Source organism: Magallana gigas, chromosome 1, assembly GCF_963853765.1.
Source record: "Magallana gigas chromosome 1, xbMagGiga1.1, whole genome shotgun sequence".
Lineage (NCBI taxonomy): Eukaryota > Metazoa > Mollusca > Bivalvia > Ostreida > Ostreidae > Magallana > Magallana gigas.
Window position 1 is genome coordinate 69251598 of NC_088853.1, and position 15747 is coordinate 69267344.

General features: G+C 34.6%; 1 protein-coding gene and 1 long non-coding RNA gene across 2 annotated transcripts; both read right to left on the reverse strand.

The window, feature by feature from the left end:
• Positions 1 to 696: 696 nt before the first annotated feature.
• LOC117687488 (uncharacterized) lies at positions 697 to 3459 on the reverse strand. The gene is made up of 3 exons (XR_010711183.1): positions 3150 to 3459; positions 1412 to 1568; positions 697 to 809 (listed from the first exon to the last, which is right to left on the reverse strand). It is a non-coding gene; the product is annotated as an uncharacterized lncRNA (long non-coding RNA).
• Positions 3460 to 6888: 3429 nt separating this feature from the next.
• LOC136273033 (uncharacterized) lies at positions 6889 to 15306 on the reverse strand. Its single transcript, XM_066076751.1, has 2 exons — positions 14286 to 15306; positions 6889 to 9587 (listed from the first exon to the last, which is right to left on the reverse strand). The coding sequence occupies exons 1-2, from the start codon at positions 14998 to 15000 to the stop codon at positions 9271 to 9273; spliced, it is 1032 nt and encodes a 343-aa protein (XP_065932823.1). The 5' UTR covers positions 15001 to 15306; the 3' UTR covers positions 6889 to 9270.
• Between the last annotated feature and the right edge of the window lie 441 nt (positions 15307 to 15747).

The following is a 15747-nucleotide window of genomic DNA, read 5'->3' on the forward strand; positions in this document are numbered from 1 at the left end:
CAAGGTATAATTTTGTAATGTAATTTAAATAAATTTGAATTTTGCAGGGGGGATCTGGTTCCCTCTAGCTGACCACCCCCCCCCCCCCCAAAAAAAAAAGATCCGTGCATGTAATCGGCGACAATCAAAGCCGTGCATTTTTTCATTTTATTTTTTACCTAAATCAATAATTGGTAAATGAAATATATTTTAAAACACATTCTCTTTCAAAATTGCTGTTTATTTTTTTGAAAGTATTCCTCAACATTGCTGTTAGTTTTTAAGAAAGGACAAGCACAAAACTCTTACCCTCACCCCCTTCTTAATAAACAAATACTCAAACAACAATACATGAACAAAAATGTAAATTCCTAGATTTTGAGTGTTGATCACAACAACAAATACATAGATTTTCAAACATTTATTATTCATTTTCAAGGGAATATTGAAAAAATAACTCATAGTCAGGAAACTGTTAACAAATAAATAATGGTTTAAATAAATAATATTTGCATATGAACATTAATTTTGACTGTTTAAGTTTTAAATATCATTGCTAATAATTTTTAAAAAAACACCAAGAGTTGCAAAATCCTTAGCTCAGATTCAACATATAAATACATGTACTAAGATTAGGTTTGTATATGTATAATTAACATATATAATCATGTTGATATTTCTGTTTGGAGGTTATCAATGCACATAATTGTTTTCCTCATACAAAATTATGCCGATGGTCTCCACATAGGAAAAGCTGGGTAACAGGCAGGAACATAGGGAGGTAGAACCAGCCAATTCACCAATTGATACAGATGGTCTCACGCATAAGCCTACAAAGTTTAACATACCGGTATTAACATTATATATTTTAGCACTTGCACTTTACAACAGTATAAACTAAACAATGTCAAATGACGAAAAATGAACTTTCACCCTGAGAAATCTTTTTTGATAAAAAACAACCATATGAGCAAAGAGTTACATGTAGCCTCTGTGAAAAAACACACCGTTACATAGAAGAATAATTGGAAATGCCACTTGGACATTTACATGTACATATATTTTATGTTCTTTCTTCCTAAATTTTGATTTCTTTATATATTAAATATAAATATATATTATTATTAACATTACAGATTTTCTTGTGGCAATTAACAAATGTTCCCAATATATTAAATAAAATCAAGAGAACTTAATACTCCAAGATGACTTAGATATAAATGTTTACAATAGCAGAAAGAACCCCCCCCCCCCCCCATTAAACGATCTTCATCGTCAAGGGATAATGCTAAGCAATCAATGTTTGCGATATAGTGCATACTCTCAAAGCAAGTTTAATTACATTTCCAGCAGAATGAAAACACAAATACATGCAGTGTAGTCTCCACCCACAGAAAATATATATGTAAGGCACTGTATTTTTAAATCTTACCAAAAACATGTTAAATGCAATTGGATAAATTCAACTTAGGGGCTGAAGCAGTTGATTGTAATGAGTCACTGGAGCATACATCATATGGAATCAAACACCATGACACGGGTACCCCGCATCTTCCACCTCTTCTACACAACACAAGTAGTATAGGAGTCTACAAATGAAATACATGTATAAGGTACAGCGTAAATGAAATCATAAAAATTACCAGTTATTTAGACTTGAACTCAAATTTTATGCAGCGATACAAGTAATAGTTGATTAGTCAGCTATAGTTGATTAGGTCAATTAAAACAAATAAAGTCAAAATTTTACAGTGCACTACACAAAAGCTTTGAATCGACATAGCCGCCTTAACTTCAGATAAGTCTCAACGAAATGTTTTGACTGACCCCTGTCATTGAAAGCAGGGTGTACAGTAATTGCATGATGCGAGTTGAATGAAGGGGATGACAATCTAGTTGTAGCCATTAACAATGTAATGTTACCTAAAAAGATAACTGTATTGCTTTGAAAAAAATCTTTAATTGTCTGCAAGGACAGTCAATGCGCCTGACAAATAATTTCATTTAAAAATTGTTCTGATAATTTAAACATGTTAAAAAACCTGATCATGTTGATATTTAAGATGACACGGGTACCCCGCACCTTTCATTTAAAATTGTTCTGATAAATTAAACATGTTAAACAACCTGCATGATCATGTTGATAGTTAAGACTGGTCAGCAAAACAATACAATATTAGAGACTCAGAGGTAATAATTCTCACAACAATTAACCTATCTTGTATCATCTTTTTTTTTATTCTAGACCATAATTTTACATATACTGGTAATATAAATTATGACACACTGTTATATTGAAATTAATTCTAAATAAATATTAAGACTATTTAATTTCAATGTAAACAAGCTAAGCAGTGACATTTTCATTTGAACCCACATGGATCAGCAGTCAGGCTTCAGGATCATGAAGCAATCTTAGACTTAATTCAAAAATTGTACACTGTCTTAACGCCTCTAGATTGAAATCACTGACAAAATTGAAATGCTACTAACATTGTCTTGATATAGATTTGTCAATTACAAATTTTAATCGATATTTTATGATGAACAATAATATTATGGTTGCCTGAAATTTTGACTTAGTCTAATATTCCTTCATGATCCTGAAGCCTGAAGTGATACTTTAAGGCAATTTGTCAGAGTAAAAATGATTTCTTTTAATTAATTGGTACACATGCAAAAATTAAAATATTGATTATATACCAGTCCATGTAAATATACCAACACAGTCTAAAACAGTGGCACTACTTATCATCTACATTGATACATGTAAGGCGTCGCTGATAAATAATCAATGTGGAACTGGAAGGTTGTGCATTCAGGTAAAATCTGATGTCATGGGGAAAAGCTGATAAATCGCCATCGACATTTATTTGTCCAAGACGTTTTCAACAAGTTGGATTTAAATACTCTTTAAATATTTTTTAAAATAATAAGTTATATGCAATTAAAGTATAGATATACATAATCATTTGTGTAACAAAATGACATGCTAGTGCTTTGAAAAGTAATAAAACTTCATAATTATTTACAACATGTGGTCGTATGAAAACACATAACGTTATCGATCCGTACATCACTTTGTTGTTTCAGCACACAATAAGTACTGCGTTTACATTCTTTATCATACTGTTTGCGTTAGTTTATGAAATGATTTGACCAATACTTACCATATCTCCTGCATAGTTCGACATCCACACGCATAGTATCAATCCACAACATCTCGGCGCACATGTTTACATCCATGCCTGCCATTTTGCTACCAGCTAAAAATAGTCGACACGTCACGGATCGATACAAGCGTCGGAAGGGAGCGGATCGGAACCAAACGACAATTAATGTTTTCATTGAAAATAAGTAAATAAAGATCATTATTGCACAATGAGGGGTTTAATATTTGATTTAACTCTCTTCAACAAGAAATTAAATCCAAAAACTAATCAACTACCATTAATAGATGCTATTTACGTTAAATTTCATATCTAATGAATATTCATGAGTTCAAAGTTGATCAAAATAAGCCCCGCCTCCAAATTCCAGCCTTAACTGTGCTGCGTGCTTGTCAAGATGTTTTGGATAAAGCTGTCCCCACTCACTTTCAAAAATAATGCTACGTGCTTGAATATCCTTACATTTTCCCTATAGTTGGAAATTTAAAAAAAGGGGATTTGCATCTTAATATAACAAATACAATTTTAAAAAATTGACGTTTTATCTTCCGTTTTCAAGCTTTACATGCAATTATTTGACATCTGTACATTCCTAAAATTATTTGAATTAATGAAATTGTTTTATTTCAAGTGATGTACCTGTATATGCACAAGACCAAAGAAAAAGACTGAAAGTTCTTCTTAAATCTGCACGTTCCGTTTATGAATTTATGACCAGCAGCGAAAATTAGCGTTCATTTCTAATAAGATAGGCTAATTGATACATGCTTGCTTCCACTGAATAATTTTGTTAAGTCGGGCAAGATTTTTGGAAAGCTATTGCTTGTGTGACATTTACCAGCACTGACTCTGCCTAATCAGTATGTACTTCTAATAAAATGCAATGCCAGCCATAATGTGTACACATGCACTTCCAGTATTAGTATTATAAATTTAACATAGTAAAATTACCTAAAATATGCCTCGGACCCCCCCCCCCCCCCCCCCCCCCCCACACACACACACACATAAGGCAAATACAATTATCCCTCGGGCGAAGGCAAAAGTGCGAAGGCGAAAGTGAGATAGTATTATCGCTCTTTTATGGAATCCGGATAGGGTCATGTAGCTCGACGTTGGGGTCGATAGTGCGATGACGCGACAATGCGATGGCAATAGCGCGATGGTGCGATGACGATGAAGGGATGGGGCGATAGCACGATGACGATAATGCGATGGCGCGACAATGCGATGATGATGGTGCGATAGCACGACGAAGCGATAGTGCGATGATGCGATGGTACGGTAGCGATGGTGCGATAGCGATGACGCGATGCTCTATCGTGTCATCGTTGGCTCTCTATCGCTTCATCGCCGATACTTCATCGCACCATCGCTCTATCGATTTTTATGCGCATGACCCATTGAAAATAGAAATAGTGCCATGCAGCGAATGAATGAACGGATTTTATATCAGAAATCTACATTTACTTTCAAGTAATAATTAGATATAACAAATTTACCATGCCCTATTTGCCAGACAGATTAATATACAGAAGAACTAAATTCCTTTGTCATAAACAAAGATAATATTACAATAAAGGCAACCGCATGATCGAGGCATTTTTTTAAAATGAGAATTTAGATAATGCACATCTAAGAACATGAAAATTAAATACATATACATGTATGCTTCATATATTGAGCAAAGGAAGAACTATCAGATTTTATTTTTTTAAATGAGTCTACTATCTTAAACCGGTACCCATTCTTGTACCCCGTACTATGAGTATGCTCCACTGAGTACGACTCAAAAGACCGAGGTTATAAACGTTTTGGAGTACGTTTTCCGCTGAGTATGCTCTGAAAATATCGGGAGAGAATATCTTCGGATTTGTAGTGAGAATGGCTCATTAACTCATGTTAACAATTCTGGTATGAAGGCAATATGAAGCAAACTGTATTCATATATTTCTTTATCAACAAAATGTAACAACTCCAAATATACATGTACACATATCTTTTCAACTGCAACTTTGGAGATGACTTTAAAATCTAAGGTGTTTGAACCTAGGAACAGCAAAGATGAGATAAATCATGCAAGAACTATTGGAAAATTAATCTAAAGGAGTTGGATTGGAAACAGAAGAAATAAAGATGACAATTTATATATGAGATGCCAATGTTTTTAGAAAAGGTGGGTTTGGGAGTTGTAAGATACAAACAACTTATACTCTCTCTCTCTCTCTCTCTCTCTCTCTCTCTCTCTCTCTCAATCGACCGAAACAAAAAGTTGTGTTTGAAGTATGTCTTATGTTTAAGTGTTATCATTTTTATAATTGTCGCGGTTTTTTTTTATATTTAAAAACACTAATATTATTAAAAAGAAATTACATCGATATTTACCCGACATAAAACTATAGACTTTTGGGTCACCGGAACCCGCCTTTATGGAGCGCCTCAACTGCCTTATGTTTGTCACACATTTGTTTTCACCGTCGTGACTAATTGTTTGGGGAAATTAGCTAAAGGATCAACCTGTGTCTAATTGCAAGAAACTTGCTTCCACAGCACCTGAATGAATCAAAATAAAATCCGTAAATTTAAGTAAAACTGTCTTTATTGAATTGCCGCAAGATGGAAAGTGACTTTGTTAAAGTCACCCACCATTGCGGTCAATCTACGGACTTTAATTTTGACCAATCAGGTAACTTGTTTTAAAAAGGTTTACGCCCAATTTCGGCAAAATTTCTTTGATGCTTGACACTATTAGCTGAGCTAAAGAAGGTGTTATAACAATTACTCGTATTTCCGCGGAGAAGGCCTGTAACAAAGACAGGATTAACTCGAAGTCGAAACAAAGTAAATAAGTTTTTATATGAGGCCGAAATGAAATAAATAGGTTTATCTATGTGGAATTTCGAAGTGTCAAGCCAAAAGCGCAAAAGAATTTACCTCCAAAGAAACCGAAATAAGAATGTTTTTCTTAGTATCTAACAGCTGGGAATGTCATCCTAAGTTTACAAAAGATGTGCGAATGAATTAGCTAACAAAGAGAATTTCCAAAAAATACTTAAAGGAAATTGTGCGAAATAGTAGATATTATTAAACTAAAATAAAATAAAATTTACTCATACATGAGGAAAATCCTAAGTGAATATTAGAATTAATCCAAAATATAAAATCAAAAATATCATGAATTATAAATTCATGTTAATCATAACTGTTACATTAAAAGTTTAAAATTTATAAATTTAAACTTAACTATAACAGTTTTCCCCCCTTGCCAAAATAAGCTTTGGTCCTCCAAAGCAATGATACACAAATGTTATTTTTTTTTTTTTTTTTTTTTTTTTTTTTTTTTTTAAATATGTATATACAATGAAAAATTTTCAAAAGAAAAAAAAAATATTGTTTATATTATACAAAAGGGACTGAAAAATAAACATAAGATACACACGAACCCAAATGAAAAATGCAAGGTATTGAACACATTACATGTACCTTAAAAAGAACAAATCAGCAAATGTTGTATGTACAAGTACATGTACACTGTATACATGTAAAAAACACAAAAATTTTATATATGTTTAAAAGTAAATAAAGGCAATTGAAATGGAAAAGGTAATTATACATGTAAGCTAGTACATGTACAAAAAAAAAATATGTGATATATATATACACAATGTATGAATAAAATGAACACAATCAAATTGCATGTGGTAAAACAAAATTACAAAAAGGAGTTAAAACTAAATCAATGAAAACATATTTACAATGCGCATATTAACTACTGGTACCAAAGAGTCAATCATAAAAACAATTCATAATCATTAGACATATTCAATTATGCCAATTTAAACGGGTTCTACTAAAATCAATTCATATTTTAACTAATGCACATTAACCCATCTATCAGACATGTGTTGTATGAATCTTGACAAAAATAAATGAATCAAGTGAGATATACAACAATGTATAAAAATCAAGGGGAGTGTTCTTTAAGATTCATTGCATTGACAATAAATGTGCCAAAATGAGGCAGTGGTTGATATAAACCATGATGTGAAATCAAAATATGGATATCAAAGGGTTGTTCAGTTATTCTCTTTGCTTTGTATGCAGTACAAAAATCAAGGTTAATCTTTGATTTAACAGTAATTGCTCGAGTACCTTTAATATTTGTCACAGTAAAATCTGACCAGTTAATAAACATTTTGGATGAAAACAATGAAAACTTGACAGAAATATGATTAATTTGAGAAGGTAGGTTGATTTGCCAAAATGAAGGACACAATGGTAACGTCAAAACAGGAACTAGTATACATTCACCACCAGTTGTAAGTTCTAAAATAATCTGGGTGCATTTCAGTTTTCTTTTTGAATACCAAAGAAATACAGTGAAGAAAAACAAAATTGAAATAACAATTGAAGATAACAAAACTGATGCATGATTCCATGAAAAATTTTGTAACAAATATTCAAACTCTGTTGGAGAGGAGGTAGCAGGTTGAAATGGTTTGTAAACAAAAGAAGGTATTTCTGATTCAGATGTAGCTTGTTTAACCTGTGTTAGTATTGAAACAATTAAAAGCAATTTCCTAACTTTGAAAAACATAAAAATTAACCCTACTAAAGAAAGAATGGCTATTCCCAGGGCAACAAAATCAACAATATCATTAACAGAAGGCCAAGATGAATTAATTTCTATGTTACCATCAAGTAGAGGTTCTGCCAAAGATTTAAAAATAATTTGATCTTTCTTTGCAACTTGAACCATTTTCGTCAAATTTAGATGAGCTTTTTGATCCGCAGCCAAAAATTGATTATAATTATGTGAATACAATTTAAAGTCAGGGAGGTTTACTTGAATTGGGTCTAAAAATGTAGTGTCACCTGAAATTGACTTTAATAATGAATCACTGAAAAATTCCTGAAGGAGAGCCAAATTGAGAGGGTGAGAGGTAGTAATATTTTGTAAAGATTTATGACAGTCAACAAGCTTTGGAGAGTAAAACAAGGTATTTGTGGTGAGAGTGCATCTACAAGGAATGTGCAGTACACAAAATTTGCAACCTTTTAAAATTTGTTGTTTATTGGGGCAGTTCATATCTATATTCCATGCATTGTAGACTAGGACTGAAGTACTTGAAAGTTCAATGATGTCAGATTTCAAAACATTTTGTAAAAATCTAAAATTGCAAAAATCTTTGACCCACTTTTTATTGTTAGCAAAAAGACCAATGACACAAGATGGTGATGTAACAGGTGTAAGAGCTTTATTTAAAGTGCAGTGAATTTCATCATCATTTTGACATGAGGCTATTTCTGCGACTGTGAATGTTGTGTAAAATTGTTGGGGTGAAGTGACGGCAAAGTAAGTTGGGAGATTCAATAGGCTAGTAGCATGTGATGATGTTCCATTGATTGGTACTGGGTATGATAATACTTTGTATAGTCTGATTGGTTGTCTCTGAGAAGTGAGTGGAAATTTAACAGTGATAAATAATGAGCTTTTGTGTCTAACATAGAAAAATTTTGCATTTTGGTAGTACCAGTTTACTGATTTTTGAGAAAGGTAAAAATGTGGTTCTTTGTGAGACAACAGTTTTTGAATTTCTGAAATTGAATATTGTAAAAGTTCTCTAGAGATGAGATATGGAGTCAATTTTCCTTGAATCAAAGATAAAACTGATGCATGTAAGTTGTCGATATTTGCTCGCAATTGACTAGCAATGTCTAACTGATTGACTAGTATGCCTGTTGTGTTTACAATGACAATTTCAAGATGTTGCAGATTAAGAAAAAATGTTTTAGAAAGTGTATTGATAGCTCTAAAATTATTTGAAATACCAAACTGAAGATTGTCCATTCTCTTGTTTGTTGTTGCCATGTATGAAGTCATATGTTCGCTGTGTTTCTGAAGAGCATTAACTATGTTGTTGGATGTCTGAGTTAAAGTATTGATGTGAGAAGCTAAAATGTTAACGTCATCCATTGTAGCCGTACCAAAAAGACTTTTAGAGAGTGTTCCTACAAATGGCAGTAATGAACGAGTTTTCCTTTTTGATTGATTTTTATGAAAAGGGACAACAGATTTAAGAAATTAAAGAGTTTTGCTAACATGACTGTAAGTATCAACCTAAATACCATGAATTTGGTTTAACAAAGACTGTAAAAATTGACAATTAAGTTTAGAACAAGATTGTTTGTTAACAAAGAAACTTTTTGGTTTGGTTATTTGATTTGGGAGAGATATCTGGTAGGTCTGCAACCAATATTCACTAGAAATATGAAGATTCCCCATTGATTTAAAAATAGTACCATAATTAAGACGATGGATGGCATTGTCTATCTCGGTAATTACGTGTTTCGCTGGTGTCGAGAGGGCATTGGATGGATGGAAGAGGCAAACCAGAGTGCAGATGAAGAAAGGATACCAACGCCATTGACCAAAACCTACAAGGACATAAAGAAGAATAAATTAAGGAAATAGTCGAAAGAGATGTGTTGATCAGACACATATATAGCACTAAGAACTAACAAGAATTAAACTTGTCAAAATGACTATTATAGACCATAATTATTCCTTTTCTAAATGAATCATAGATTTTGAATCAATTCCATGGAAGCGATAGTAACCAATTCAACTATCTGACTGATACATGACGCTTTCTCTGAAGGAGCCTTTTAAATTGCCACTATACTGTCAATAACTACAGCATATAACCGATAAACTCAAATGTAAACAATAACCAGTAAATTACAAAACTATAAACACTGTTTATCGAACAAAAATCCACTAAACAAAGTCATAATCACTACTTCTTCCTGAGGCGGCCTTTCTTTGTATATTTTTCAAAGTATTGTTGAACTAAATCTGGGCGCACATTTTCTTGAGGTTCCCAAGATTTGGTCCCATCAGTCCATTCTATGCAGAAATGTTGGTCTTTGTGTCTGTACTTCACAAGTCTTTTGATATCAAACGGGAAATGGTCAGCTTCATCTTCTGTTTCCTCATCTGTTGATGATTGAGTTTGGTTTTCGTCATCTTGAATCTCTTGTGAGTTTTCATCTTGTACATCATTCTGTGGTTGATTGTTATTTTGGGTGCCAGTACAAGCGTTTTCGTTTAAGTGTTGTCTGTCAACCTCTGGGTCATTGTAGTGATTCAACTGTACAGCATTCATGAATGATTTTACTTCTTTGCGATCTTTGCAATCTCTGATCTTGTAGGTGAAGTTGGGACCAATTTCCGAGATATAGTATGGACCATGGTACTTTTCAACAAGTTTTGGGGATAATCCAACTTGGACTTTGTGAGATTTTATAAGAACCTTATCAAAAAGTTTGAAATTTGGGACTTTGGTTTTCTGGTCAAATCTTTCTTTGGATTTTTCCTGTTGCTTTTCAATGTTTTGTTTAGCAATATCTTTCGCGAGGTTGATGTTCTCAATGATTTCATTCATGTGTTGTTGAGCATTGTTTCCTAGCTTTTTGTCTTTAGGAATGGCATTCACATCATAAGGCAAGTTCATCTCCATACCGAAAGTCATGAAAAATGGAGAAAAGCTTGTCGATTGAGTTGATGGAGAGTTTCTCAATGCCATGAGGATTCCTTGAAGTTTCTTTGGCCAGTTTTCCTGATGTTTGTCTGTGTAGGCTCGGAGACATTGGATGAGAGTGCTGTTGGTTCTTTCAACTTGGCTATTGGTCTGCGGGTGGTAACTAGATGTGAGATAGTGTTTGATCTCAAATATATCACAGAGGCAAGAAACAAGAGAGTTCATGAAAGATTTTCCTCTGTCAGAAACAAGATATTTTGGGCAGCCAAAGCGGGTGAAAACATTTTGAAAGAGACAGTCAGCAACTTCAGTGCTCTCTTGTGTTTTCATAGGAAACGCTTCAACCCATTTGGTAAAAGAATCTACAATGAGTAGGACATACTGATAACCTTTTGAAGTTTTATGAAGTTTAAGGAAATCCATGTGCCATCTCTCAAAGCGTCCAACTATTGGTAATGAAGTAAGGGGAGGACTTCTTGCATGGGTATCTCGTTTGATGCGCTGACAAGTATCACAGGAGTGAATGTAATCATATATTTCCTGGTGCATCCGAGGCCAATGATATTTAGTTTTCATGGCGGCCATGACTTTCTCAATTCCTAGATGAGCACCTCCAGCACTGCTATCATGATATGCATTGAGTGCATCTAATCTAAGGACTCTAGGCAAGGCTATTTGTTGGATCCATTTGTCATCTACTGGTAGATTTGACTTCACTCTTCTTTGAAACCAATGATAAAGTACACCGTTACAAAGATCAAAGTATTTAGAAGTTTGAATGACCTTGGTTTGTGATTTTTCATCATCTGGTAAAGTTCCATTTTCTAAATAAGCAAAGATATCTTTAAAGTCTGGGCACTCGCGCTGCAATTTTGAAAGATTGGATAGATTAGAAAGATCAGGATTTGAAAACTGATTTCTATTTCTGGTTCTAGAGCAAAGATACCTTCATTTGGATCATCCTTGTGATAGAAAAGTGTAACCTGAGTGGGTTCTGGATTTGATTCAACAAGAGTAGACTCAACAGAAACAGGTTCAATAGAATCGGGTTCAGGAGTAGATAGAGAAGAGTCGTTTTGATTGTCAGTACTGTCTGACTGATTTGCTATGATTGAAGCAATTGTGGGGTCATGCATTTCGTCTTCGTATTGTCGTCTGCTCAAGGCATCAGCTACTTGGTTGGATTTACCAGGTTTGTGAATAATTTCAAATTGGTATCCTTGTATTTCTATAGCCCAACGTGCTAATCGACCTGTAGAACGCTTTTGATCCATGACATACTTCAAAGCTTTGTGATCGGTATAGATGGTAAACTTTTTATCAGAAAGATAGATTCTATAAGCACGTATTCCTTCTAAGATTGCAAGCATTTCTTGTTCAGAAGTAGACCATTTTCTTTCGCAAGGAGAGAGACTTCTACCTCCAAAAGCAATCACATGTTCTTTACCAGAACTGTCTAACTGACCAAGCACAAACCCAATAGCTGAAGATGAGGCATCACATGTGAGAATGAAACTTTTGCTAAGATCTAGATATGCTAAAATTGGAGAAGAGATTAAAGACTGTTTGAGAGTTTCAAAAGATGACTGACATTCTTCTGTCCAATGAAATTTGGTATCCTTTCTCAAGAGATTGTTTAGAGGAGATGAGAGCTTAGCATAGTCCTTGACAAATTTGCGGTAGTAATTACACATACCAAGAAATGATCTCACATCTTTTTGAGTTTTAGGCACCGGAAAAGTACTGACAGCTTGAGTTTTCTTGGGGTCTGTTCTGATACCATGTTTAGATATTATGTGACCAAGATATTTAATCTGTTTGGCAGCAAAGTCACATTTACTTGGTTTCAACTTTAAGTTTGCCTGGCGTAAACGAGAAAAGATTTGTTCAAGATGAGTGAGATGGTCATCAAATGTTTCAGAAAAGACTAAAATGTCGTCAAGATAGATTAAACATTGACGCCAAGTTAACCCTCTAAGAACTTGAGTCATGACCATCTGGAAAGAAACAGGAGCATTCATCAAACCATAAGGCATACGTTTGTACTCATAAATGCCATTCTGAGTAATAAAAGCAGACTTATGTTGAGAGTCAGGGTGCATAGCAATTTGTAAGAAGGCACTGTGTAGGTCGAGACTTGTGAAGAACTGAGCTTTACTTTGGCCAATGGTATCAAAGACACATTCTAACCTTGGCAGAGGAAATGACATTGGTTTGGATATTTTGTTTAATTTTCGAAAGTCAGTTACAAGTCTGAATTCACCAGAAGATTTCTTTACTAACAAACAAGGAGAATGCCAATCACTATTTGATTCCTTAATGATGTCATTTTTCAACCAATCTTGAACTTGTCTATTGATTTCTGCGTGGTGTGCAGGTGTTGTGCGGTATAAAGGCATTTTGACAGGTTTTGCATTATGATCTGTTTCAATCTTGTGCATGTATGTATTGCATTTCCCAAGATCATGTGTTCCTGTTGCAAAGATGTCTTTATGTTTGTGTAACAATTTTGTCATGATCTCCCTTTGATGTGTATTCAGGTGTGAGTTAGTGAGGTCAAATGAGATGTCAGATGATTTGTTTGTTTGTGTATTGGCAGTTGTTTGTTTGTTTGTGTCTGTATGAACCATGTGAATGGATGCAGTTTCATTTGTTGTTGGTTGTGTATCAAGATTGTAAACCATGCATTCATCTTGGTCAAAATTTGAAACCGTAGCTACTATTTTACCTTTACCCAAACGAATTTTCTGGTTGGTTGGATTTATCACTTTAAGACATGACTGACTATTGTTGACTTTGATTAAGCATTTTGAACCCAAACGATGTGTATTGTGCAATTCATTATCTAATGGTTCTAACAAAACTGTTTCTCCAGACTTTCTATTTGAAATTTTAACACACAAAATTGTCTCTGAATGAGGTGGTAAAATTGTTGATTTTGCAACTCTTGCTATGCCACTGTTAGACTTTAGCATGAAAACATTAGCAGCATCATTGAGAAAGGACATTGTTTTGTTGGCTAAGTCTAAGATCACCTTGTGTTTTTCCATGAAATCAAGACCATTTATCAAAGAATGGGGCAACTTTTCAACAACATGCACAGGGAAATTGAATGTAGCTCCCTGAAATGATAAGGGGAGGTCAAGTTTACCCATAACATTCAACCTACCACCAACTCCGTTTACAAAATAAAAATCTGGTTTCATAAGCACAGCATTTGCATAAGATGTTTTGTTCAAAAATAGAGCACTAACTACAGTAATTGATGCACCAGTGTCAACAAGAGCATTTGTTCTTTTCTTATTGATAGAAATATCAACAGTATTCTTTATCATATTTGTAGCTAAATTTAAATCAGCTGATTTTGCACTTTGATTTTGACATTTTTCGAGGCGCCTACCCATACAATGGATAGGCTTGAATCCCTATTGGTTAGAATCAAAACTTGTTAGCTTTCTATATAATGGACTAGCAGGGTTAGAAAAACATGCAATTTGAAAATGATTGATCCCATGACAATAAAAACAATGTTTGCCAAAAGCAATACAATTAATCTGATCACAATTGTCCATAAAACAATTTGGGCACTTACTGGGACTAGGATGACGTTGATTCTGGGCTGGACGGTAACCATGCTGTCTGGACGGAGGAGTGGGCCGAGGAAAGCGGTTTCCTTGGTTGCGAGGTCCGTATTGAGAGGCATTGTTGGAGAATTGCGGTCTGTCTCTTCTTTCACTTTTAAAATGTCTCTGGGAATGGAAATCATGTCCTCGGGGTCTTCCATGGTTTCTGGTGTGCACATTAGTATGAGGATTGTTCTGTTGATCAGATGAAGCATAACGGTCACTCACTTCTGCAGGAGCATATTGGTCTCGGCGGTCTAAAGCCATAACAGTCGTTTCCAGTTGTTTTGAAAGTTTCGTCATCAGGCGATCTTCCATGCCTTCAATGGATGCAATCAGGCTGTCATTTTTACGAATTTTCACAGTTGATTCTGCCCTTTTTGCGAATTTAAATAGGTCCTCAAATGATTGGGGATCTTTATCTAACACCTTTTCAGAAATATCCGGTTGAAATCCTTTGGCGATGAGACTAATTAGCATCAGGCTTGGTATTTCATCATCACATGCCATCTGTTGAATTCTGGTGATGTACTCTTCGCAGGTTTCGTCAATTTGTTGCTTAATATCTAGGACATCAATGTTGAAGGAAGATTGTTTTCCAAATCGGGAAAAGAAAGCTGATTTTAAACTTTGGGGAGTACTCCGAGATGTTTCAGGAAGTGATAAATACCACTGCTGCGCCATGTCGGCTAAATGGAAGACGATGCGTCCCAGGATTTGTTGCTCTGTGAATGAGTGAAGGGAACACCACTGAATGAAGAGGGTTCACCATTGTGTGGCACTAACTTTTCCACTTTTTCCTGTGAATTTAGCAAGTTGAACACCATTATCTCTCTGCATAATGGTTGTTGGAGAGCTGTCACTTGTTGTTATTGTTGCTGTTGGTATATTGGCTGTTGTTGTTGATGAACTTACTGTTGTTGTTGTTTGTGTTGTTGAGGAATTCACACTTGATGTATTCACTGGTGTTGTTGTTGATGAGGAATTCACACTTAATGTATTGGCTGTTGTTGTTATTGAACTTGCTGCTGTTGTTGTTGTTGTTGAGGAGGAACTCACACTTAATGTATTCACTGCTGTTGTTGTTGTTGTTGTAGCTGTTTGCGTTGGAGTTGTTGTAGTTGTTTGGGTAGCGGTCTGAGAAGTTGAGTCACCACATTGCATTTGGCGGTCTCTTAAATTGTAATGGTATGTTAAATATTTGTTGGCACTGTCCTCTGGCATCACAATACACAATTCTGGCTAGCGAGAGGTACGTAGGATTGAATTGATTCTGTCCACCACTTGTCACACATTTGTTTTCACCGTCGTGACTAATTGTTTGGGGAAATTAGCTAAAGGATCAACCTGTGTCTAATTGCAAGAAACTTGCTTCCACAGCACCTGAATGAATCAAAATAAAATCCGTAAATTTAAGTAAAACTGTCTTTA

What these genes read in the sequence shown, in the direction of transcription:
- LOC136273033 (XM_066076751.1), bottom strand. Translation starts at nt 15,000, where the DNA reads ATGGCGCAGCAGTGGTATTTATCACTTCCTGAAACATCTCGGAGTACT. An exon ending in TCAACGTCATCCTAGTCCCA is followed by an intron (nt 9,588 to 14,285) that starts GTAAGTGCCCAA and finishes ATGTCCTTGTAG; the next exon opens with GTTTTGGTCAATGGCGTTGG.